The sequence below is a fragment of the Oryctolagus cuniculus genome, chromosome 10 (assembly GCF_051225735.1).
Source record: "Oryctolagus cuniculus isolate XC-2025 breed Fujian yellow rabbit chromosome 10, ASM5122573v1, whole genome shotgun sequence".
Lineage (NCBI taxonomy): Eukaryota > Metazoa > Chordata > Mammalia > Lagomorpha > Leporidae > Oryctolagus > Oryctolagus cuniculus.
In genome coordinates, this window is record NC_142876.1 from 115,155,662 (window position 1) to 115,179,114 (window position 23,453).

The 23,453-nt window shown below is 43.2% G+C and overlaps 1 protein-coding gene across 1 annotated transcript; it reads left to right on the forward strand.

Moving 5' to 3' along the window:
- The first annotated feature begins 15,978 nt into the window (after positions 1-15,978).
- Positions 15,979-16,914, forward strand: ORYCUNV1R1524 (vomeronasal 1 receptor oryCunV1R1524). The gene is given in 1 exon segment (NM_001167213.1): positions 15,979-16,914. A coding segment is annotated over 1 exon segment (936 nt).
- The last annotated feature ends 6,539 nt before the right edge of the window (positions 16,915-23,453 follow it).

A 23,453-nucleotide genomic window follows, 5' to 3' on the forward strand; every position in this document is an offset into this window, starting at 1 on the left:
TCATGTTTGATGTGGACTACTACATTAAAACCAATGGGATTTTACATTTTACTATGGAGTAAATTCCTGACTTTTAACTGGACAACCTTATCCCCTTTCCAGAATATTAGTCAGGAAAACAGTGCCTGAATGCATCAGGAGTGCCCACTCGTGAGAGCTCCTGTGGACAGAACAGAGGCCCTGACACCAACCCTCCAGCTGTCTCCACACTGTGCAGAGTGCACGCAATTTCATCTGGGCACACATTCCGGCTCTCTGTGTTGTGAATGGAAGGGAGGTAACAGAAAGTATGTGGCTACTTCTGTGCTAATCTGTCAGTTCTATGATAAAAGATATTTGGTGGATATGAACATTTTATAAAAACAAGCTTGAAAAATCCCCTCAGTGGGTCCCTTCCCAGCTGTGCCTCATCACACACACCCCCTGACTAGCACAGCATGGTCCAGGAGATCAGGGAACTGCACAGAACTCTCCAGAGGCAGCATGAGCTTGGAGACCCTCCTCAAGTGCAGCTCTGAGGAACCACAATGCTGACACAGCACCTGCTTTCCCTGATGTACCAAGCCCCAAGATTTTATGCTCTTTAGAAAGCAAACAGCCTTAAGAGGTATTTAAGGTTGTCAATATGATCAGACAAGTCACAGGGAAAATAACATGGAAAAAAGTTCTAAGGTTTCCTCCTTAGAGTAGCACAGAGAAGACTCACTCCACACCCTGCTCAAGGCAGCCATCCCATCAGATGCTCTGTATCCTGCATTTCCACTCAACGGGCAACACTGTGACACATGACACCATAGAGTGGGCCAGGAACTCGTGACCAATGCCTAATTCCACACACCTGAAGCAGCATCAGGAGCTTAGGGGAGGCTGTGACAGCACCCAGCACCAGTGTGAGTATCCATGGCCTTGTGGGTGGACAGAGCAGAAGCTTAAACAAAGACAGTGCAGGCACATATGCTGTCTAATTTGCAGCATAAGTTAAACTGTATGTATCGCTTGAGTTGATCTTACCCCTTCATGAATGAGCACATGCTTGGGTCTAAACCAGCTAAGGTGACACAGTGACTCGACTCACTTCAGTTTGAGGAACGGGAACCTAAAGGTATTTAACTAGTCATTTATTACCAGAAAATCAACTAGTTTTATGAGTTACCTAATTAATGGACTAAAAATACTCAGGGAAATTAATCCGTAGCATCCTAGAGACAAGAATCCTCCAATATTCCAATATATAGTGCACTGTTTGAGCTGGATGTCTAATCCAAGGCTACCCAAAACCTAACTGACCCAACTGACTCCCCGCCACAGTCCCTTGCCAGAAGCCCAGCTGTCCAGTGATTCCACATCTATGGAAAAAATATTCACCAGGCAGACCCAGGACATGCGATTCTGTGCACCTGAGAAGAACCTGCAGGGTTTTAAAGAACCCTGAGCTCATCTCTCTGTAAATTGTTATTTTGGTGTCTGGAAAAAGGTGACAAGATTCCACTGGGGAGTACAGAACATGAGGCCCTGCTAGAACATGTCACTCGTTTCTTCCTTTACCTCTATTCTCTCCTGGATAATAGCAATGTGGTGAGGGCTGTGCTTAAAACTTTCCTCTAGACCGGCGCCGCGGCTCACTAGGCTAATCCTCCGCCTTGCAGCACCAGCACACCGGGTTCTAGTCCCGGTCGGGGCGCCGGATTCTGTCCCGGTTACCCCTCTTCCAGGCCAGCTCTCTGCTGTGCCCAGGGAGTGCAGTGGAGGATGGCCCAAGTGCTTGGGCTCTGCACCCCAAGGGAGACCAGGATAAGTACCTGGCTCCTGCCATCGGATCAGCGCAGTGCACCGGCCGCGGCGGCCATTGGAGGGTGAACCAACGACAAAGGAAGACCTTTCTCTCTGTCTCTCTCTCTCACTGTCCACTCTGCCTGTCAAAAAAAAAAAAAACTTTCCTCTAAGTTCCCTGACATAGGAGTGTGAGGGTCAGAAGGGGCCCAGCCCTGTAGACGACACTGAGCTCTCTCATTTTGATCCTGAGAGCACCTTAGTCCCATCCTACTCCATGCTGTGTGTGGGCTCAGCTACCCCTGGTGCCCTGAGCTCCCAGTGGCTCTGAGGTCCTCTTCCCACAGTGTGAGGGGTGCCCTCCTCCCCAGGTCTACTCACACTGACCATATGGTCTGGGGTATTATTGGACAAAAGTGCCATGATCTTAAAATTCATGCTCTAAGTTTAAATAATATAAAAATGTCCCTTGCAAAACAAAGAAAAAAATATGCCAACTCTTTTAATTTTCCAGAATTCCTCGGGTAGCCAGAGACGAGACACAAAGGTACAGCCTACATCCTGATGGCCCTGACATCTCAGGGGAACACACACCTCTGATCAGAGTTGGGATCCTTGACTTTCTGTGGCCAAGAAATCCAATCCCTGAGCCCTACAGAGCAAAAGTGGACAAAGGTCTGTGGGGAGCAACTCGGACTAGACTAAGTTACTGGAATTAAGACTTATTCTATGCATCTGCTCTCCCACAATATGGCGCTGGGAGAGGAGGAAACAGCTTCTACGCAGCTGCCTCTTGCCAACTTGAGTGATGACCTCCAGGAGCTGATCCTGCTCCTAATTGGAGGAGAGCAGCGTACTCGGCGTGTGGGCAGCCGAGTTGGGATTGGCGGAAGAGGACTATAAAGGAGGAGAGAGACAACATGCACCAGGAACATCTAAGGGGAACATCTATCTGAAGGAACACCTGTGCAGCCCCCGAGAGAGCCGGCCGGCGGTGTGCCGCTCCCCCGCGGAAGTGGGGAAGGTGGCAGGGGGAACCACCCTTCCACGGAGGTGGAAGGACGGTAGCCAACCCGGGAAGAACCAGCAGCAAACCCGGGAAGGGCCGAGCAGACAAAAGAACAGCGCAGGGTCCTGTGTCGTTCCTCCACGAAGAGGGGGAGCGACATAATGGTGCCGTGACTCAGATAGGAAACCTAGGCAGGGTTTAGTGTCATTCCTCCACGAACACGGGGAGCGACAAGGTCAGGATGGATGAGTGTGCAGTGACCACAGGGTTCTCTGATGATAGAGGAATTCCAAGCTTCATATGGAACATTATTCAAAAGCCAAGACTGCAGACAATTTAGTCTTGGGAAACTCTCTAATTTCCATACCCTATTAAATTCATTTAGTTTCTGTCTGTTCAAACAGGTCTATAGAGCAAAGTAAAATGTTCAAGAACCTCCCTCATTGTACCACTCCAGGCTACCAACCCATCATCAAGGCCAGTGCCTAATACAAAGTGCCATAAACCACCATGTGTCCATCAGCAGCCTGGCTCTTCCAGGCTAGCATGTATAGGATTCACTGCTCTGGTCATCCCTGATCATGAATATGCAGCACTTGATCTTGGCTGCTGACAGACTGAGCAGCAAGTGGAAAGCCTGGTGGAGTGGTAACCACTATGCTAAGCAGGAAAGTTCTTTCTCACCCTTGCACAGCACCAGAGAGCTGCTATCTTACCAGTTCGTGTGTAAATGCCACAAAGGGATGTCACAAAAACGATGGACTGGCAGTCTCCAAAGCAGCACTCAAAAATTCAGTAGAAACTTTTTGAAAAAAAAAACTTTTTAAAAGCTATGGAAAAAATAATCAGCCAGAAGATTACAGCAATTAGGTAAACAACCAAGAAGACATCTTAAAAACCGTAGGAACATTCTCTGGCTTTTTCACTCAATCTTGTCCCAGCACCTTCCCAGTGTGGCAGCAGTCCTGGTGTTGAAGGGCTGACAGTCCAGATCCTCGCTACATCACATGAATGGGAGTGAACTGGCAGACCTTACCTTCAGTCAGAAGCATACTAGAAGCACTGATCCAAAGTGCTGCTCATAAAAAGTGATCATCAATTAAAGACTTACAGAAGTCTGCAGGAAGAGATTATAAATGGAGACATGTGACATTAGAAAGCATGGGGTAGAAGTTAGCCTGATACTGTTTGGGAAATTCAAAAACAATCAAGCATAATAAGGGATTCAGAAAACCATGGGCGTGCTCAGGGAAGTTGCAAAGCAACAAAGACCAGAGGAGAGCTTCGTGTTTCACTTCACACTGGTCCAGCAGCCCAGAGCAAGGCTAGCTCCAGCAGAGACACACCCTGCAAAGACTAGGGGAGCTCCTGGCATTCAATCAAATCTCAGTCAGAACAGGAACAGAGACTTCAGGAATATCATGCAAAAAGGAAAAGTCTGCAAAAACAGGCAAAGAAAAGGCAACTGTGACCTTAAACTATTATAAATTCATTTGTAAAAAAAAAACTCCTGGGGAAGTGGAAGCATCAGATATCCAGACACATCACATTGTAGTCAACAAAAGATTAATTTTCCACTCAAAAATCACAAAACAGAAACAAGTGAGAAAACATGGGCCCTTCAAAAGAACAAGAATGCTGCAAAGAACCCATCCTTGAGGAATCCCAAATGACTTAATAATAATAGTCAACTGCCTTAAAGTATTCCAATAGCTAAAGGAAAAGCTAACCACACTAAATGACATCACGATAAGTATCTATGAAAAAAATGAGAATACTAGCGACAAGCACTGTGGCACAGTGGGTTCAACTGCAGCCTGCAGTGCCAATACCCTATATGCCTACGGGCACAGGCTTTACTCCCGGTCCCTCGACTTCTGATCCAGCTCGCCGCCCATTGGCCTGGAGAAGCAGTAGAGGGCAGCCCAAATGCTTGGGCCCCTGCACCCACACAGGAGACCCAGAAGAATCCCTTGGCTCCTGGCTTCCACCTGGGCCAGTCCTAGCTGTTGCAGTCATTTGGTAGTAAACCAGCAGATGAAAGATGTCTAGCTCTCCTTCTCTATTCAATTCCGCCTTTCAAATAAATGAATGAAATGTAGCATGGAACCAAACAAAAGCTCTGAAGAAAAAAAATACAATAACTGAAAGGAAATACTCCATAGAGGAGTTAACATCATCTTTGAGTGGTCAGAAGAAATAAGTGGCAAACATCCAGAAAGGACAACTGAAATTACTGAGTCTGATGAACAGAAACAAAGAATCAACATGGGATAGGCATTGTTAAGCAGCACGTTCAGTTGCTGCTTAGGACACACACATCCATATTAAGAGTGTCTGGGATCAAGTCCTACCTCTGCTTCTGATCCAGCTGCCTGCTTATGCACCTGGGAGGAGCCTAATGGCTCTGGCTGAACAGGCATTATTCAAGAGAGCAAATTCAAATGGCCAATAGACATGTGGAAAACTTCTCAGGATCACCAGCAATGAGGGAACTGGAAACCAAAAGCACAATGCGGTTTCACCTCACTCCAGTTAGAATGGCTCTCATACAGAAATCAACAAACAAAAAATGCTGGCACACATGTGGGGAAAATGGTACACTATTGGTGAGAACGTCAACTGTTAAAGTCACTGTGGAAGATAGTATGAAGATACCTTAGAAACACAATAATACCTTATGATCCAGCCATTCTACTCCTGGCAATCTACCCAAAAGAAATGCAATCAACCTATGAAACAATGACCTGTAACCCCATGTCTATTGCAGCTCATTTCACAGTATGTAACATATAGAATCAACCCAGATGTCTATCAACTGAAGACTGGATAAAGGAGTTGTGTATATATCACTATGGAAAATTACACAGCAGTAAGGAAAAATGAAATCCTGTTGTTTGCAATAAGTGGATGCAACTAGAAACCATTTTACTTAACAAAATATGCCAGTCCCAAAAAGACAAATACCACATATTTTCCCTGATCTGTGGGAATGAATAGAGTACGAAAAAAAGTAATGTATAGGAGTGAAACTGACTTTTTGAAAATTGATGATTGCTTACAGGTCTTGTCTACTGTTAAGGAACAGTGTTTTTCTTCATACTATTTGTTGAACTCTTAGTGAAGGGTTAATCTTATGAGCATTAAGTTAACTGAAAATATATCTTTGTAAAAATTAAGAACAGGAATAGGAGAGGGAGGAGGAAAAAGGGTGGAAGCATGGTGGCAGGGAGGGTAGAGTGGGAAAAATCACTATGTTCCTGAATCTATAACAGGAAATACAGGAAATATGTATACCTTAAGTAAATTTTTTTAATATTTATTTTATTTATTTGAAAGACAGAGTTACAGAGAAGTAGAGACAGAGAGAGAGGTCTTCCATCCTCTGGTTCACTCCCCAGATGGCCACAACGGCCAGAGCTGCAGCGATTCGAAGCCAGGAGCCACGAGCCTCCTCCAGGATTCCCACATGGGTGCAGGGGCCCAAGGACTTGGGTCATCTTGTACTGCGTCCCTGGCCATAGCAGAGAGCTGGATCCGAAGAGGAGCAGCCAGGACTTGAACTGGCACCCATATGGGATGCCAGTGCTTCAGGCCAGAGTGTTAACTCACTGAGCCACAGCACCGGCCCCCCCCCATACATATTTTTTTTAAACTAATTTGTTTTTCTATTCATTAGTAATGAAAAATCTTAAGAGGATATTTTTAAAACTCTAGTTAGAATATCATACAGAATAAAATACCTAGAAATAAATTGAACCAATAAATTTAATGCCAAAAATATAAAATATTGTTCAAATAAAGTAAAATCATCCTTAATAGATATGACATCACATTTTTATGGATTAGAAGATTTAATTTTGTCAAGCAAGAAATACTAGTCAAAGCTATCTAAATATTCAATGTCATTGGTATCAAAATAACTACTACATTTTTTTTGCACAGATGGAAAAGCTGATCATCAGAGTTAAAGTAATTAAAAGTGAGCACAGACAGCCAAAAACAATTTTGAAAAAAAAAAAAAAACAAGATTAGAAGACTTAAACTTCCTGAATTCAAAACTTACTGCAAACCTGCAGTTACCAAAAAAATGTGGTACTGGTATAAGGACAAACATATAGACCACTGGAATACAGTTAAGGGTCCAAAAATAAATCCATACATCTGTGCTCAACTTATTTCAAAAAAGCACCAATATGCACAATGAGAAAAGGACAGCCTTGTCAACAGTGCCACTAGGACATCTATATTCACAAGTAAAAGAGCATTTCAGTCTTGGTCTCATACCACATACAAAAATAAATTGTTAACCACCTAAATAGAAGACTTATAAAACTTTTTGGAAGAAAATATGGTAGTAAATTTTCATGACCTTGAACTTGTTAATGAATTCTTATATCTTCACACACACACACACACACACACACACACACGAGTAACCAAAGAAAAGTAGATAAATTGGACTTCATCAAAGACAGAAATTTTGAACCCTAAAGGACCTTATCAAGGAAGTTGGGGGAAGCATACAGATTAGGGGGAAATATTTGAAAAGCATGTATCTGGAAAGTGTCTAGTAGCCAGAATGTATAAAGAACTCTTACAACTTAAAATACACATAATTCAATTTACAGGTGGGCAAAGGACTTGAATAGATACTCTCCAAAGAAGATATAAAAGTGACCAAACTAGCACAGGTAACTGTGCTCATCATCTTTAGTCCTTAAGACAAATCAAAAGCACAATGAAGCCCAACTTCATATATCCTAGGATGACAACAAATCAACAAAAATAAGAATAACAAATATCAGCAGTAATGTGGAGAAGTTGGAACCATCTTACTTTTCAAGCAGGAACATTACATAGTACAGTAGGTATAGAAGACAGTTTGGTGGTTCCTCAAAATGTTAAACATAAAACTGCCCTATGACCTAGCAATTCCCCTCCTAGATATATGAGAGGGCTTCATAAAGTTCATGGAAATATGGAATTAAAACATCATGTTGGGGCTGGTGCTATGGTAGCAGGTAAAGCCACTGCTGCCACTGGCATCCCATATGGATGCTGCTTTGAGTCCTGGCTGCTCCACTTCCAATCCAGCTCCTTGCTAATTTGCCTGGAAATCAGTGGAGAATGGCCCAAGTGTTTGTGTCCCTGTGCCCATGTGAGAGACCTTGAAGAACTTCTTGTCTCTTGACTCTAATTTGGTCCACCCCTGCCATTGCAGCCATTTGGGGAGTGAACCAGCAGGTGTAAGGTTCTCTTTCTCTATAGCTGTTAACTCTGCCTTTTAAAATAAATAAATCTTAAGAGAAAAAGGTAATGTTAATTTTCGTGATATTCTTCAAAATGTTTGCAGAACTCCTGCCTCAGATCAACCCTTGGGGCATTCGGATCTGTCTAAAAGGTCCATGAGAGTCTCACAGGCATGGGAAGCCATGAAATCGCGGCAAAAAGCAATCTAAATGAAAGATCCTGATGAACAAGACCCCAGCAGAAGGAACAGGCCATCAAGGAGGGAGGCGCCTTTCTCTGAAGGAAGGAAGGAACCTCCACTGTGATATGGCCTTAACTAAACAAGTTCAGAGTCGGTGAACTCAAGGGGCTTCCATAGCCTAGACAGCTCATGGCAGGAGTCTCGGGTGATTGCTGATGTCATAAATAAGAGCGCCAATTGTTAAATCAACAATGGGAGTCACTGGGTACAGGCTCCCCATGTAGGATCTCTGTCCTTAATGTGTTTTACTATGAAACTTAAAAACAACACTCCTAGTCGAACAATGCCCTATACCTTGTGCAATTGTGTGAGTGCAGCCTGTTGAAATCCTTGCTTAGTGTATACTAAGTTGATCTTCTGTATATGAAGGTAATTGAAAATGAAACTCGATGAAGGGCGGGATGGGAGAGGGAGTGGGAGAGGGGAGGGCCGCGGGATGGAGGGAGGGAGGTTCGGAGGGGGAGAGCCACAACAATACAAAAGTTTCACTTTGTAAATTCACATTTATTAAATAAAAAAAGAAAAAAAAAGTTTGCAGAAAATATTCATGAATACAGGGATTCAATAAGTTCATGAAAATGCATATTATGAAAAAGCTATGCATGTTTATTAAAATATTAACCTAAAATAAAGTTACTATAATTCTATTTTCTACAAACATTTAAGTGTCCTTAAATGTGTGTATACACACACACACACACACGCACAATAGAATACTACTTGGTCTTAAAAAGGAATTGATTTATGCTACAACATGGATAAATTTCAAAAACATTAAACTAAACAAACAAAACCAGAATGAAAGAGCATATATTGTATAATACCAGTTATGCAAAACAGCCTGAATATGTAAACCCACAGTTAGAACAGCATGGTGGTTGTGACCAGCTGGGAGGGCACCATAGCGAGTGATTGCTCAAAGGATATGAGGGTTTCTTTTATGGTGATGGAATGTTTTGGAACAATGATTACTGTCACTAGATTGCACATCTTAAAATAGCTAATATGTGAGTGAAATCTCAAATTTTGGCAGGAAAAACGAAACACTGGAAATCTGTTCAATTAAACGGGATATCAACTCCATGGGATAATCCCTTAAACGCACTCTGGCACTCTGACTCAAAGCTTGGCATCCAGGGATTGAGAGCCTGCTCTGTGTCGGGCAGTGTTCTCGGCTCACCTTCCCTCCAGTGTCTGGGGTAGGTGGCGGAATCCCTATTCTACAGAAGAGGAAACCAAGACTGAGAGACACAGTGATTGTTCCAAGGTCACCCATCTACTAAGACAGCAGACTGGGGATCTGACTGATGACTGATCTGACTTCCTGACTACTGTTAACTAATAGATGAAGACAGAGAGCCAAGCAGTGGTGATTTCTGGACAGAGGGGGAAGCAAGAGGAAGGACTTAGAAAGTGGCACCAGGACTCCTTGGAGTGTGATGAAAATGTTCTCTATCTTGGTGGTGGTGATAGTTTTGTGGGTGTGTCTGTACATCAAAACTTAACAAACTGTACACCAAACAGGTGTAGTTTATCATACATGGAATGGTGAATAACCACGGTTACTGATGGAAGTAATGATTGCTGTAATGGATAGAACAGCAGTTTATTCAGAAAGGAAGCCACCTTAAAACTTATCTCCTTGTGCATTTGAAACAATAATATTAATCTTTAAAAATCTCACACATGCACATACACTTTTCTTTCTTCATGGCACAGGATATCCCAAATCACTCCGTTTTTCCTGCTCAAAATCAGGCATTTAGAAATCAGAAAGTATGGCGAATAGTACAGAGTTCCCTTGAAAAACAAACTAGGCCAGCGTTGTGGCACAGTGGGTTAACCTGCCACCTGCAATGCCAGATCCCGTCCAGTCCCAGCGGCTCCACTTGTGATCCAGCCCCCGATAAAGCACATGGAAAGCAGCAGAAGATGCTCCAAATGCTTGAGCCCCTGGGTGGAGCTCCAGGCTCCCCACTTCCAGGCCATTCTGGCCAACTGGAGAGTAATCCCATGGATGGAAGACCTTTCTCTCTCTCTCTCTCTCTCTCCCTCCCTTTCTCCCTTTCTCCCTTTCTCCTTCCCTCCCTCCCTCTAACTCTGCCTTTCAAATAAATACATCTTTAAAAAAAAAAAAAAAAGAAGGACTCTAAGGGAGAATCTAACTTAAAAAGAAAAAAAGACTAAAGCTAGATCTACCCAGTGATCCAGCTATACTACTTTGAGACTAGATCCACAGGAAAGGCAATCAGCATATGGGAGAGATACCCACACTCCCATGTTGGCTGTAACACTATTCACAATAGCTAAGATATAGAATCAACCTAAATGGATGGGTAGATAGATAGAGGAATGGACGGATGGAGAAATAAAATCTGGTATATATACATAGTGGAATATTGCTCAGCCATAAAAAAGAATGGAATCCATCAATTACAAAAAAAGGAGATTATTATGTTAAGTGCAATAGACCAGGCATAAAAATATAAGTCATGTTTTCTTTTATACATAAAAGTTAAATATGAATATGAATTTTAAAGGGTGATTACTGGGTTAGAAGTCTGGCATAGGGATTAAAACCCTGCTTTGGACATATCTATCCTATATCGGAGCTCCTGGGTTTCTTATCCCAGCTCCACTCTCAAGTCTACCTTATTAGTAATGTGTATCCCAGGAGCAAGCAAAGATGACTCCAGTACTGGGATCCCTGCCACCCATACAGGAGACCCGGATAGAGCTCCTGGCTCTCACCTATGTTGGGCGTACACTAGTGGATATGAGCTGCTCACTCTCCCTCCCTGATAAATAAATAAAATTTAAAAAAATAAAATAGGGACTACTAGAGGCTGGAAGTGTGAGGGTTGGGGGAGAATTGACAATGGGCATGAAAATGCAACTGGTTGAAGGTACTGGGTGTTGTGGTGTTGCACAGAACAGCAGGGTAGCTGCACTCTGCAAAAAAGGAGACGGAAGGGTTCCTCGTCCCATGTGATCATTTCTATGCTGTGTGTATGTGTTAAAATACTGTATCCCACTCTATAAAATGTATATATCCTGTTAACTCAAAATGCAAAAAAAAAAAAAGAAAAAGAAAAAATTACAAGAAAAAAGAAATTATCAATTCAAAGGAAATCAAACTTTGGCTGTGAGGTATGTTCACTGATGTTGGGGTCTCATGGCTTTCAGCTATCTGCAGAGGACAGATTTCAGAAAGATATATTTTTTTTAATTTCCACTTGCAGAACACTTCACTGCATCGCACACCAGGCCCTATCATCTTTGGATCAGCCTTTGGTTCCTTAAACTGACTGCCATCATTGGTATCCAGTGAACAATCCAGGCCCTCTGACTTTGGAAAATGGGAGCTCCACAGGCACACAAGATTCATCCAGACGTGACTTGTTTACCATCGTCTGAGGATGAAGGAAGTGTCTTTCCTTTCCTTGGGGATCCCTCTCTGCCTACCACAAGACAGGTGCTTTCAGATGACAGCAGCAACACCAAAATTACAGTCTTCAGAGAGATGGGCTGACAGCATCATCTCCATAAAATCCCACCCAGCAGCCTCAACTCGCAACCTAAGCAGCAGTGAGCACAAGAGGAAGCAGAGGCGGCGCCCAGGGAGGCACCGGCTTTCACTAAATCATAACCGGGACACAGGTATTTATTCCTAATGTGCTACAGGACTTCTTTGAACATTCACAGTATTTCTTGAACAATTGCATGATTTTTATTTCATGATATTACCATAACCTAAATATAAGTAAAGCATTACCTTAGATAGTGATTTCTCTAGGATAAAGTAATGATAATCCAAAAGACCAGCGAGTTCTACATTTTATTAGTTTACATTCAATTCTATGACTTAAAATTTTCCAGATAAAGGTTTGGTAATTTACAAGCTCAAAGATACTGCTACTAAAAAAATCTAATTTTTGGTATCAAGTTCACATAAAATATGTAACATATACTTGCAATAAACTAATGACATTGCATTTTTAAGATGGTGTTTTAAATCTTAATTTATTTGAGAGATGGAAGCCCAACACTCATTTGCTGTTTCATTCCTCAAATGCCTACAAAGGGAAGAGAAACCTGGAGCCAGGAACTCAACCCAGGTCCCCCATGTGAGTGACAGGGACCCAAATACTTGATCTATCAGCCACTGTTTTCCAAGGTATACACTAGGAGGCTGGAATTGGGAGCAGAGTCAAGACGTGAACACAGGTATTCTGATATGGGACATGGGTGTCCCAAGTGGCGTCTCTTAACCGGTTATAAGGCCAAATGCCAGTCCCCCTGATACTGCATTCTTTTAAAATGCTCTTGGCTACATGATACCTGAGTGATTCAGTCTTCCTTCCCAGTACCAGTATATATCGTTTCAGTCAAGCACCTTTTATGCTTCTTTAAAGTGCTCTAGGGATGCAAGAAGGCACTACAATAGAATAAATTCAAATGCGTGATGAAATAAAACATGGTATCTGTCATGGTTTTGCTGTGATATTATTGCTGACAACCACAGGGGTCCATGTATCCAGCAGTAAGTGATATTTCTTTAAATTAGAGAACTTCTGTCCTTGATATCTGCCTTCTGTGTGGAATCATCTTCTCCCAGCTAATGTTAGCTTTAGTGCCATCCCTTAGTAACTCATCACTGATGAAAGACACAGAATTCAATTCCAGACATTAAATTATTTAGTTTCACTCTATTACTAAAGCCTCTAGAACGAAGACAATAAATTGCTTTACTATCATTTCACTGAATTTCCTGTAATAAATAAAAGCAGCTGATAATAACTTAGAGGAAAAAGTCTTTCATCTTTTGATCAAACATGCTTAATATTCAGAAGGATTTTTCAGTGCTCTTCCCTCCCAAAATCTCAAATGGCGATGAACTAAATTGCAAAGTTGCTTCACAAAAACACTTTCCAAATAGAATTTCAGTGCAGTCTCTGAATTAGCACAATCCTCACATTTGGGGTACACATGTTATGTCAGTCATGCCTGTCCCCCAGTAACTGGTGGGGTTGCAGAAAAAATGATAGCTGTATCATCACCAGGCCACTTCCCCTTCCTGGTCCCCAAATAGTTAACAATACCATCTCGGGGAGCATGGGCAGTTTTAAAGAAGGAGACTCAAAGTCATGGTTGCCCACTCCTTTGCAGCCAGCTGTCTCCCAGGGCTCATGAATATCTTGTAAGGGATGTCTTAGGTGAAGAATTCAGTCAGTGGCCACGCAACTGAGAACACTTCCAGTGGTTCTTAAACTGACTCGTGGTAGACAATCCTCTTTTCCCCTTGGTGACGTGTGTGCCTGCCGCAGGATGACAGGGTGAAACTCACTGGGACTGCTCCAAACGCCTGGGCTCTACATCCAACATGCTTGGGTTTCTTGGAAATCGAATGCTTCATCGCACTTACTAAGAGTGAGTGTGTTCCCTTCTGCTGATTGCTGAGATGCCCAAGAACAGGCAAGTTGTTTGATCAAAGGTCCACTTTGTTCTTATCTACAGAAACACCTCCAGGCTTGCTGCTTGGGTTTCCAGCAGGTTGAGCATGTGTGTGTGATGAGAACATCTCCTGTTTCCCATCTCTGAAGTCTATGCAAATACCTTGGGGTAGTAAATATTCCAGCAGCAAACAGCTTCTACTGTCGTTTGTGGTTTAGATTTTTTTTTATTTGAAAGGCAAAGTTAGAGAGAAAGCGAGAGGGAGAGGCCAGGGCAAGAGGCGGGTGTTGAGATGGGGGGGTCAGTGTGGGAATCTTCCATCTGCTGGGTCTCCTCTTTTATTTATTGATGCCATCACAATATGCATCCTGTCAAGATTTCCCTGAAGTGAAAACATCTGTCCTACCTCCAGCCGCTCATCTGGAAGTTCTTCTTTCCTTGTAATTTCTTTTTTAAAAAAATTATTTGAAGGGCAGAGTTAGAGATGGAGAGGGACACAGAGAGGCAGTGAGAGAGGGAAAGAGGGCAAGAGGGAGAGAGAATCTTCTATCTGCTGGTTCACTTCCCAAATGGCTGCAACAGCTGGGGCTGGGCCAAGTCAAACTCAGGAGCAGGATCTTCATTCAAGTTCCGCACATGGGTTCAGGGTCCCAAGCACTTGGGCCATCTGCTGCCACCCATATGGGATGCCTGTGTCACGGGCAGCAGCTTAACCCGCTGTGCCACGGCACTGGCCTCACACTGTCATTTGTTTAATCCACAACTGTCTTGTGGTTTTATACCAACCACACTGAATTTTCCTGGTGCACAGAGAGAGTGTGGCTCCCTGTGAAGGAGCCAGTGTTTCCCTGCATTCCTTTCATGGTCTGGCCTTGCTCCTGTGAGCACCGTGTCAGCTGTACAATCACAACGAATCATTCAAGTCATTTTTTTCCATATTTTTACTACTGATATGGGGACTGTGAAAGAGATTTCACATGTCACACAGATCAAAGACTTGTAAGGCATGGAATATTTCAGAGCTTGAATAAAATGCCTGAATTCAGATCATGTCCCTGTTGCTCAATGCGATTTTTATTGTGCAGAACTCCAGGTAATGATGAAAGATCAATTAAAGGAGACTTGAGGAATTAGCTCCTACCTCTAAGCAGCAAATGTTTTTCAGGTCATGACTGAACAGCCTGCAATAGGCGTCTTGTGTAGAGAGCGCCTTGTTATCATTGAACGAGATACCTGGGAGAGGCAGCTTCCCTAATACACAGGTCTGAGAAAAATGAGGGAATAACTGATAATTGAAAAGGAGACCCCCTCTGGCCAGCTTCCTGTTTTCCAGGAATTGGTTCTGAATGTCGGAAATATCTGAATTTCCTGGGGAAAATAGAAAAGCTAAAAAAAAAAAAAAAAACACGCCACAACAACAGCTAGATTAGAATACCATCAGTGTCCAAGGGTGAAAGTTTGTCAAAGGAAGCTAGTGTTACGGTGGTCATTTCTTCTCTCGGCCATGAAATCGCCGCTACGCTGCAGTATCTGCTCTGAGCCGCAGTAAGGTGATGAGGTAATGCGTCAGTGAGGAACATCGCCACAGTGCTCCAGGTGTCAGGCAGTCTCTAAACGCTCTCCATTACTGACACGCACTCTCCCAACAACGCCATCAGGCAAGTGCTTCCGCTACCGCCCTCTTGCGCTGATGCTGAGCTAAGAGTAGCAGGGTCTGGGTCTCGGGCTTGTTCTGCTAAGCCCTCATGACTTTGAACACCTGCGACTAAACCACGAGAACGGGCCTGTTGGGATTATTCAGCTAGAAGATTCTTACCTCCACTTGTCCAGAACTTACACCAGCGGACTGTGGGGAGCAATTTCTAGGTAAGCAGCTGTGTTTCAGGCACTGTAGATCCAAAGACTAGTAAGAAAGCATCTCTCGTGGGAAAGTCAGCAGAAGCTGCCCGTGAGAGTGTACAGGACTCAGGAGCAGATGAGGTAGAGGGGTCTCTGCTCACAGAGAAGGGGGTGACATGAGCACCACCAGATGGTAACTTCCTTGGAGGAATGAGTGGTGCGTGTTGTGCACTTACACGATGAGTAAGAGCTGATCGGAGCCATGTCGAATTATTTTGGATAAAGTGACGATTCTGGAGATGTTGATGTGGTGACTGGGAACCTGCCGGTGAGGACAGTGCTGTTGTCACACGCTCCTGCTTTTCTTCCTAGCCCTAACTACTTGGTTGAATGTCCTCATGAAGATGAACAAATGTTCCAGTTAATTGCCTTAAAAAATGCCTTTTATCCTCAAGCTGGCATTGGGATCTCGGCAAACTCAGTCCTTCTTTCCCTGCACATTTCAATGTTCTCCGTGGGCCCCAAGCCCAAGCTTACGGACCTGACCGTCACTCACCTGGCTGTGGTCCACATAGTGATGCTTCTCACCATGGGGCTCCTGCTGTCCATGGACCTGTGGGGAGCAAGCGACGCTCAGAGCGACATCTGGTGTAAAGTGATCGTCTTCCTGAACAAGCTCATGCGGGGGCTCTCCATTGCCACCACGGGCCTCCTGAGCACCCTTCAGGCCGTCACCATCAGCCCCGGTAGCTCCTGGTTGGCGCAGTTCAAATGTAGATCCCCACATTTCCTCCTCTGTTTCTCTCTCTTCATATGGGCCCTGACCTCATGCATCTGTAGCAACCTGCTCCTCTATACGGTGGCCGCACCCAATGAGACCCAACCTGGACTTCTCTTCCTCACGGACCACTGCTCCTTCTTGCCCATGAGCTCTGTCCACAGGGCCCTGTTTTTCACCCTGATGACATTTAGAGATGTCTTCTTCATTGGGCTCATGGCTGTTTCGAGTGGCTACATGATACTCGTCTTGTACAGACATGCGCGGCGGTCCCAGCATCTCCACAGCATGAGCTGTTCTCCAAGGAGCTCCCCAGAGAAGAGGGCCACTAAGACAATCCTGCTGCTGGTGAGCTGCTTTGTGATTGGATACTGTGTGGACATCATCATTTCAGTTTCCACAGGCACGACATGGACCAATGACCCCATCCTGGTGTGCATCCAGATACTTGTGTCCCATGGCTACTGCACGGTCAGTCCTTTGGTGCTAATTAGGGCTGACAAGCACATAATAGAAATTATGCAAAACATATGGGAAAGGAACAGTAACTGGCTAAGGAAATTTATCTAAAGAGTGTTTTCCACTCTTGTTAGAATAATTTTACATACTTCACAGAAATTTTCTTTCTGAAAAAAAAAAAAAAACAATTAATGTGGGATAACAAATTTTCTATCACAACAAAGGTATCTTGAGAAATATCGCCAGCAAGTACCTTGTAGATATTTCTGTACTATAGCCACATCAATTAGATTAATTTGTATCCTTATAAGTTTGCTGACTTTCCATTTCTTTTTGCATCTCAGATCTTCATTCTAAGATTGTTTTCTTCCTTCTTGTATTACATTCCATGAAACTGCCTTCAGTGAAGTTCTGTGAGGTACACTGTCCCTTTGTTCATCTAAAATAATCTTTACGTTGTACTGTTTCTTGAAAAAACTCCATAGCAAGACATCCAGTTGTAGTGCAATGATGTTTTCTGTACTTTGGAGAAATTATTTCTTATTGATGGAGGGGGAGGCTTACACTCTGACTTTGAGAATTACACTACCATCATGGAGATTTCCCTTTTGAGGAAAATTCCCTTGACTCTTGGCTAGTTTTAATATCTTGTAGTAGTTTTAAGTATTCTGATTTTTACTAAAATGTATGCATTGTGATATCCCTTCTACATTCACTTTGTCATATAATATCTATTTTTAAACTTCAATCCATGTCATGATTTTTTGGGGGGAAGTCCTGTTATTACCTCTTCCTAAATTTATTTGCTCCACTTACTATACTGAAATTCAACTTACTTTGTATTAAACCTCATAATGATGTTCTCTATATCTCTTAATTTTTTCATATTTTCCATCTCTGTTTTCTAATTTGTGTTCTGAATAATTTCTTCAGCACAATATTCTAATTTAATAAGTCTCTCTTTAGCCATGTTTAAACTATTATTTATTAGCCATTAATTGGGTGTTACTTTTTTTTATTAAGTTTCACTTTTTAATCTGCCTTAAAGCATATCTTGATGATTTTTACTCATTTTCATGTGGCTTTAAATTTTTAAAAATATTTTTCTTGGAACTGGTCATGAGTTAATCCTCCGCCTGCAGCACCAGCATCCCATATGGGCACTGGTTCTAGTCCTAGCTGCTCCTCTTCCAATCCAGCGCTCTGCTATGGCCTAGGAAAGCAGCAGAGAATGGCACAAGCATTTGGGCCCCTGCACCCACGTGGGAGACTGGGAGGAAGCTCCTGGTTCCTGGCTTCAGATCAGCACAGCTCCGGCCATTGCGACCCTTTAGGGAGTGAACCAAAAAAGTGTAAGGTTGACCTTTCTCTCTGTCTCTCTCTCACTGTCTGTAACTCCTCTCAAATAAATAAATCCTTAAAAAATATATTTCTCTTATCTTAGAAATAATGATATTAATGGAAAAATTATTTCACTTTAGTTATTGGCCCCTCTTGATATTTTCTACTTTTAGATTATAGGCTTCTTGTTTTTTCCAAGTTTTAATTCAAAGGAAAACTGAGCATTCTAGTGTGAGATGTATTTATCTATAGGGAAATTGCATTTTCTTCCTCCTTCTCTTTTACAGCACAAATCTGGGGGCTTTTCAGATTATTTGGATTTTTCTGAATTCAAAAAACATGAAATCAATTTGAACTCTGAACCAATATGAAAATAAGACATTCCTTCTTCCTCTGTCCCAGACTCCTGACCTTTGCCAAGAAAGAGCCAAGGAAATAATAACAGAGAAATTATTGGTTGAATGTTCATTGTTAACTCCCTTTGTAAGATTTTGCTAGCTCAAATTTTTCTAAAGACATCAATCAATCCTCAAAAGCACTGGCTTTAGGTAGGAGTCCTGGCTTCTCTTCTTTGTCTTGTGTGGTCCGTGATGATTTTCCCGGTCTCCATACAGCTGTTAAGATTCAGATTTCCAAGTTCCTAGTACCAGTAAATAATCCAAAAGAAACAAAACTTTCTACTTCCAAACTTACTAACCTCCTGGGGACTTCCCAAACTATTTTGCAAATGCACATTGAGAAGACAATTGCTTTATATACGGCTTATACACATTTGTAGTGGAAGGTTCGTCTGTGTCTCCAGTCTGTGGTATCACCAGGTGAACCACTACTGCGTGAGTAAGACAATAGCTTCTCCAACTGACTACACCATGCACAGACTCTGTTACACCATAGTGTATCATGAAAGGTTTTGATTTCATGATGACCTGTGCTCTGTTATCATCATAAACACAGTTGCATGGTATGTTTTCAATTCAGAAAGTAAACACACTGCTTTCACCGCTGCATAGTATTAGGACTTGCTATCTTCATTGAGTTATTTATGTCCAGGGTTTATAAAACTAGTAGTTCCTACAGTTCAGGAACTGAATTAGGGCAATTTAGCTCCAATAATTCCTTAACAGAAACTCTATTTCTGAATATTTATAACTTGTCTTGATATACTTCATAATCTAAAAACCATTTAGGATAAGGTTTAACATATTCAAAGTACATAGGCAATATTTCTAGACTATCCTTTTGTTGTAGAAGCAGCTCCTGGCTCCTGACTTCAGATAAGCTCAGCTCCGGGCATTGTGGCCAACTGGGGTGTGAACCGGCAGATGGAAGACCTCTCTCTTTCTCTCTTTCTGCATAACTCTATCAAATAAATAAATAAATCTTTTTTTAAAAATGCTAATAAACTGGTGCAAAACTGACTTGATTAGTTACACTGTGAACATGTGTTGGAGTATTGCATTGTACCTCACAAAAATGAACAAGTATTACATTAATACCCCCCAAGAAATGGTCTATAGACACTGCAGTCTGGGGGCTAGTGAAATTCATTAATACTGAGCTTGTACTTATTTCTAGGCCTCCTTTATTGAAAAACTAAAAAATATCTTAAAGAAAAATACACAGAGTTCACACCGATAATTCAAATTAGAACTGAGCACTAAGGGGTTTTAACTACACTTTACATCTTTGTCTTTCTCCCACACCAAAATCGCAAATGCAACAACAGCGACTCGCTTTTGCATCATCCCATGTAATAATCTTGTCTGTCAAGGTTTTGACCTGGGAGCCCTGACTTCTTGAAGTTAGAAGGGCAAGGAGAGGCTGGCACTGTGGCTTAGTGAGTGAGGCCACCGCCTGCAGTGACAGCATCCATTGGGCGCTGGTTCGTGTCCTGGCTGTTCCACTTCCGACCCAGCTCTCTGCTATAGCCAGGGAAAGCAGTGGAATATGGCCCAAGTGCTTGGACCCCTGCACCTGCATGGGAGACCCGGAGGAGGCTCCTGGGTTCCAGTTTTGGATCAGCACAGCTCCAGCTGTAGCAGCCATTTGAGGAGTGAACCAGCAGATGGAAGACCTCTTTCTCTCTGCCTCTGCCTCCTCCTGAAACTCTGCCTTTCAAATAATAAATAAATAAATCATTAAAAATAAAAAATGGCAAGGAAGGGACTCTCCACTTCCTGGCCGCCCTGTGAGGGTCTCAGAGCGGCTCTCAGCTATTGCCAGCCTGTTCATGCTCCCAGAAACCTGAGCTTTCAATTCTCCCTGGCCACGTGCCATCCTCCAGGCCACTGAAGTCTGCACAGCCAGGTAATTCACCAGTTGCCCTGTTTCTTCCTCACTCTGGACAGCAGCTTCAGAGGACTTGGGGTGGGAGGGGTCTCCAGATGGCTCCATACAGCAAGACCCTGTGTGGGGTTCAGAGCCAACGACAGAGACAGGGCTCTCCAGTGGTAAATGCCTCAGTGGCATGAGCAGGTACTGCCAGGGTCCTCTGGCTCACCCTCTCTCCACAGAGGAAAGCACCAGAGGTTTAGAGTTAATGTTGAGGTGGAACAGTGCTTAGTTCCTTTGTAAGTCCATTGTGTAGCTCTATCTACATTCTGCAAAATCTAGAGCTGTGCTCACTTTCCTGCCCCACATCCAAACAGGCAGCGTCTTCTTTCAAGACACGCTGTCCAAGGTTGGGGCTGGGGAAGTAGACACAGTCACACGGCCACCTGGCTAATGCAGTTCCAGAGGCTCCATCTGCAGATGCTGGCCTACAGGCAGGGACTAGGGAGGGTTCTGCCTGGCACTAGGTTTCACCATGGCAGGCTTGTTCTAGAATAAAACGAGGCACACTGTCTCTCACCTGGCTTCCTTAGTTCTTGTAAAAGTAGATTGGAATGTGAATAACTGTCCCAAGGTGGGGAGATGGTCGACGTAGGATTCTACTCAGCAACCACCTTGCTCTGCTTCAACCAGTCAAGATGCTTATTTTTAAAGCTTCAGTAAGGTTCTCTAAGTGGTAAAATTTCACATTACTTGGGGACTGACACTGTGGTGCAGTGAGTCAGATCACCTACAATGCCAGCATTCTGTATCAGAGTGCTGGTTGGAGTCCTGACTGCTCCACTTCTGAACTAGCGCCTGTTAATGCGCCTGGGAAAGTAGTGGAAGATGGCCCAAATTCCTGGGCCCCCAGAAGCTCCTGGCTTCAGATCGGCCCAGTACCAGCCACTGAGGCCATTTGGGACATGAACCAGTAATGGAAGCTCATCTCCCTCTCTCTCTCCAATTCTGCCTTTCAAATAAATAAATCTTAAAGAAAAAAGAAAGTTCTTGTGCTCCTCCACCAGTTTCACTGTATGTAGGCTGGACTGGGAGCTACTGAGTACTATGGTCCTCGTCTGGCGTTTTGCAGGCATTTATTTCTTGTCTTCTATTTGCACTGTAAAAGACCCTCTGTCATCATTATTGTTACTTGTTTTTAGAAAAGTTGCCTATTTTTCCTGAATTTAAGATTGTTTTTATCTTTATTTACCTGCAGCTTCTTTACTTTTCCAAAACTTCTACTTTAAGATAAAGTGTGCCTTTCTTTCTGAGAAATTCTTCTTAATTCTCTCTGGATATTTCTTCCCATGTTTTTTTATGGTCTTTTAGATTCCCACTAGACTTACTTTGAAATTACTCAAAAGACCCTTATTTTCAAATTATCCCGTATATTTTCAGTAAATGTTTGTTCTTTTAAAAATTTCTTATATGACTGTGCTACACTGGTAAAGTTATAAGGGAAGTTCATGGAAGATGAACTTATGTAAGTTTACTTTCATGCAAAAAATTCTGAAATTCATGCATGAAATGCTATGCATTTCCATGGAAGACCTTTCTCTCTGTCTCTATCACTGTCCACTCTGCCTGTCAAAAAAAAAAAAAAAAAAAAAGATTTATTTATTTGAAAGGCAGAGCAGAGCAACAGGGAGATCTTCCATCTGTTGGTTTTCTCCAAAAAAGCCCATAATAGCCAGGGGTGGGTGGGCCTGGCCAAAGACAAAAGCCCAGAACTCTAATCAGGGTCTCCCGTGTAAATGCCAGGGACCCAAGCACCTGAGCCATCCTTCAGTGCCTTGCTAGATCTGAAGCAGAGTAGCTGACACTCCAGTATGGGATGCGGGCATCCCAAATGGCAATGCTCACTCCACATTTTAACTTTAACCTAACTTTTAGCTCCTGGTACTCACACCCTTGTGTCTTTCCCCTTAAGGGTGGGCTGTGATTCACACTTCTAACAAACAGGAGAAGGTCAAGTGAAGGAATGGCATTCTTCAAGATGAGGTCACAAACACTCCGATTTACTCCTTGCTCTCTCCTTGACATGATGGATCCACCAGTCATGGTTGAGAGCTGACCGCAGCTCAATAGGCTAATCCTCTGCCTGCAGCGCCAGCACACCGGGTTCTAGTCCCAGTCGGGGCACCGGATTCTGTCCCGGTTGCTCCTCTTCCAGTCCAGCTCTCTGCTGTGGCCCGGGAAGGCAGTGGAGGATGGCCCAAGTGCCTGGGCCTTGCACCCGCATGGGAGACCAGGAGAAGCACCTGGCTCCTGCCTTTGGATCAGCGCGGTGTGCCGGCCGCGGCGGCCATTGGAGGGTGAACCAACAGCAAAGGAAGACCTTTCTCTCTGTCTCTCTCTCACATTGTCCACTCTGCCTGTCAAAAAAAAAAGAGAGAGAGAGAGAGAGAGAGAGAGAGAGAGCTGACCAAAGGTAAGGCCCACACAGCAAAGAACTGAGCGGTGTTTCTGGGCACCAGTCCGTGAGGAACTAAGGCCCTAAATCCAACAACCCACAGAGATCTGACCCACTGAATCCTGTCAAAATCCCTTTAAGTGACTTTGAAAGGAAGGCCTGTCAAGCCTTGAAATGACTCCAAAGATCATAGCTCCACAACAGAATAAGCTGAAGGCCCAGGAAATGCTCGCTGTTCCAAGCTGCTATGTTTTAAGGTGATTTTCTTACACAGCAATAACTGGTTCATGTGGGAAAATGAGGCATCCCACCCAACAGCCTGAAAACTATGCTGCAGTTACCTTGGGCAAGCTAATCTGCAGGCCGCATCTCCCTATCCGTGGATGTGCTGCGACGCATGTACGAAGGCATCTGCTCACAGACAAAAAAAGTGAGCTTGCTTTGAACTCAACATGAAAAATGTTAACACACTCAAACTGGCTTCCAGTATCTTTTAAGAGAAATTTCAATTGAATATTTCATAAGTTTTATGCCCTGACATCAAAAATACTTTTAAGCATAAAAACAAAGGACACATTCAAAA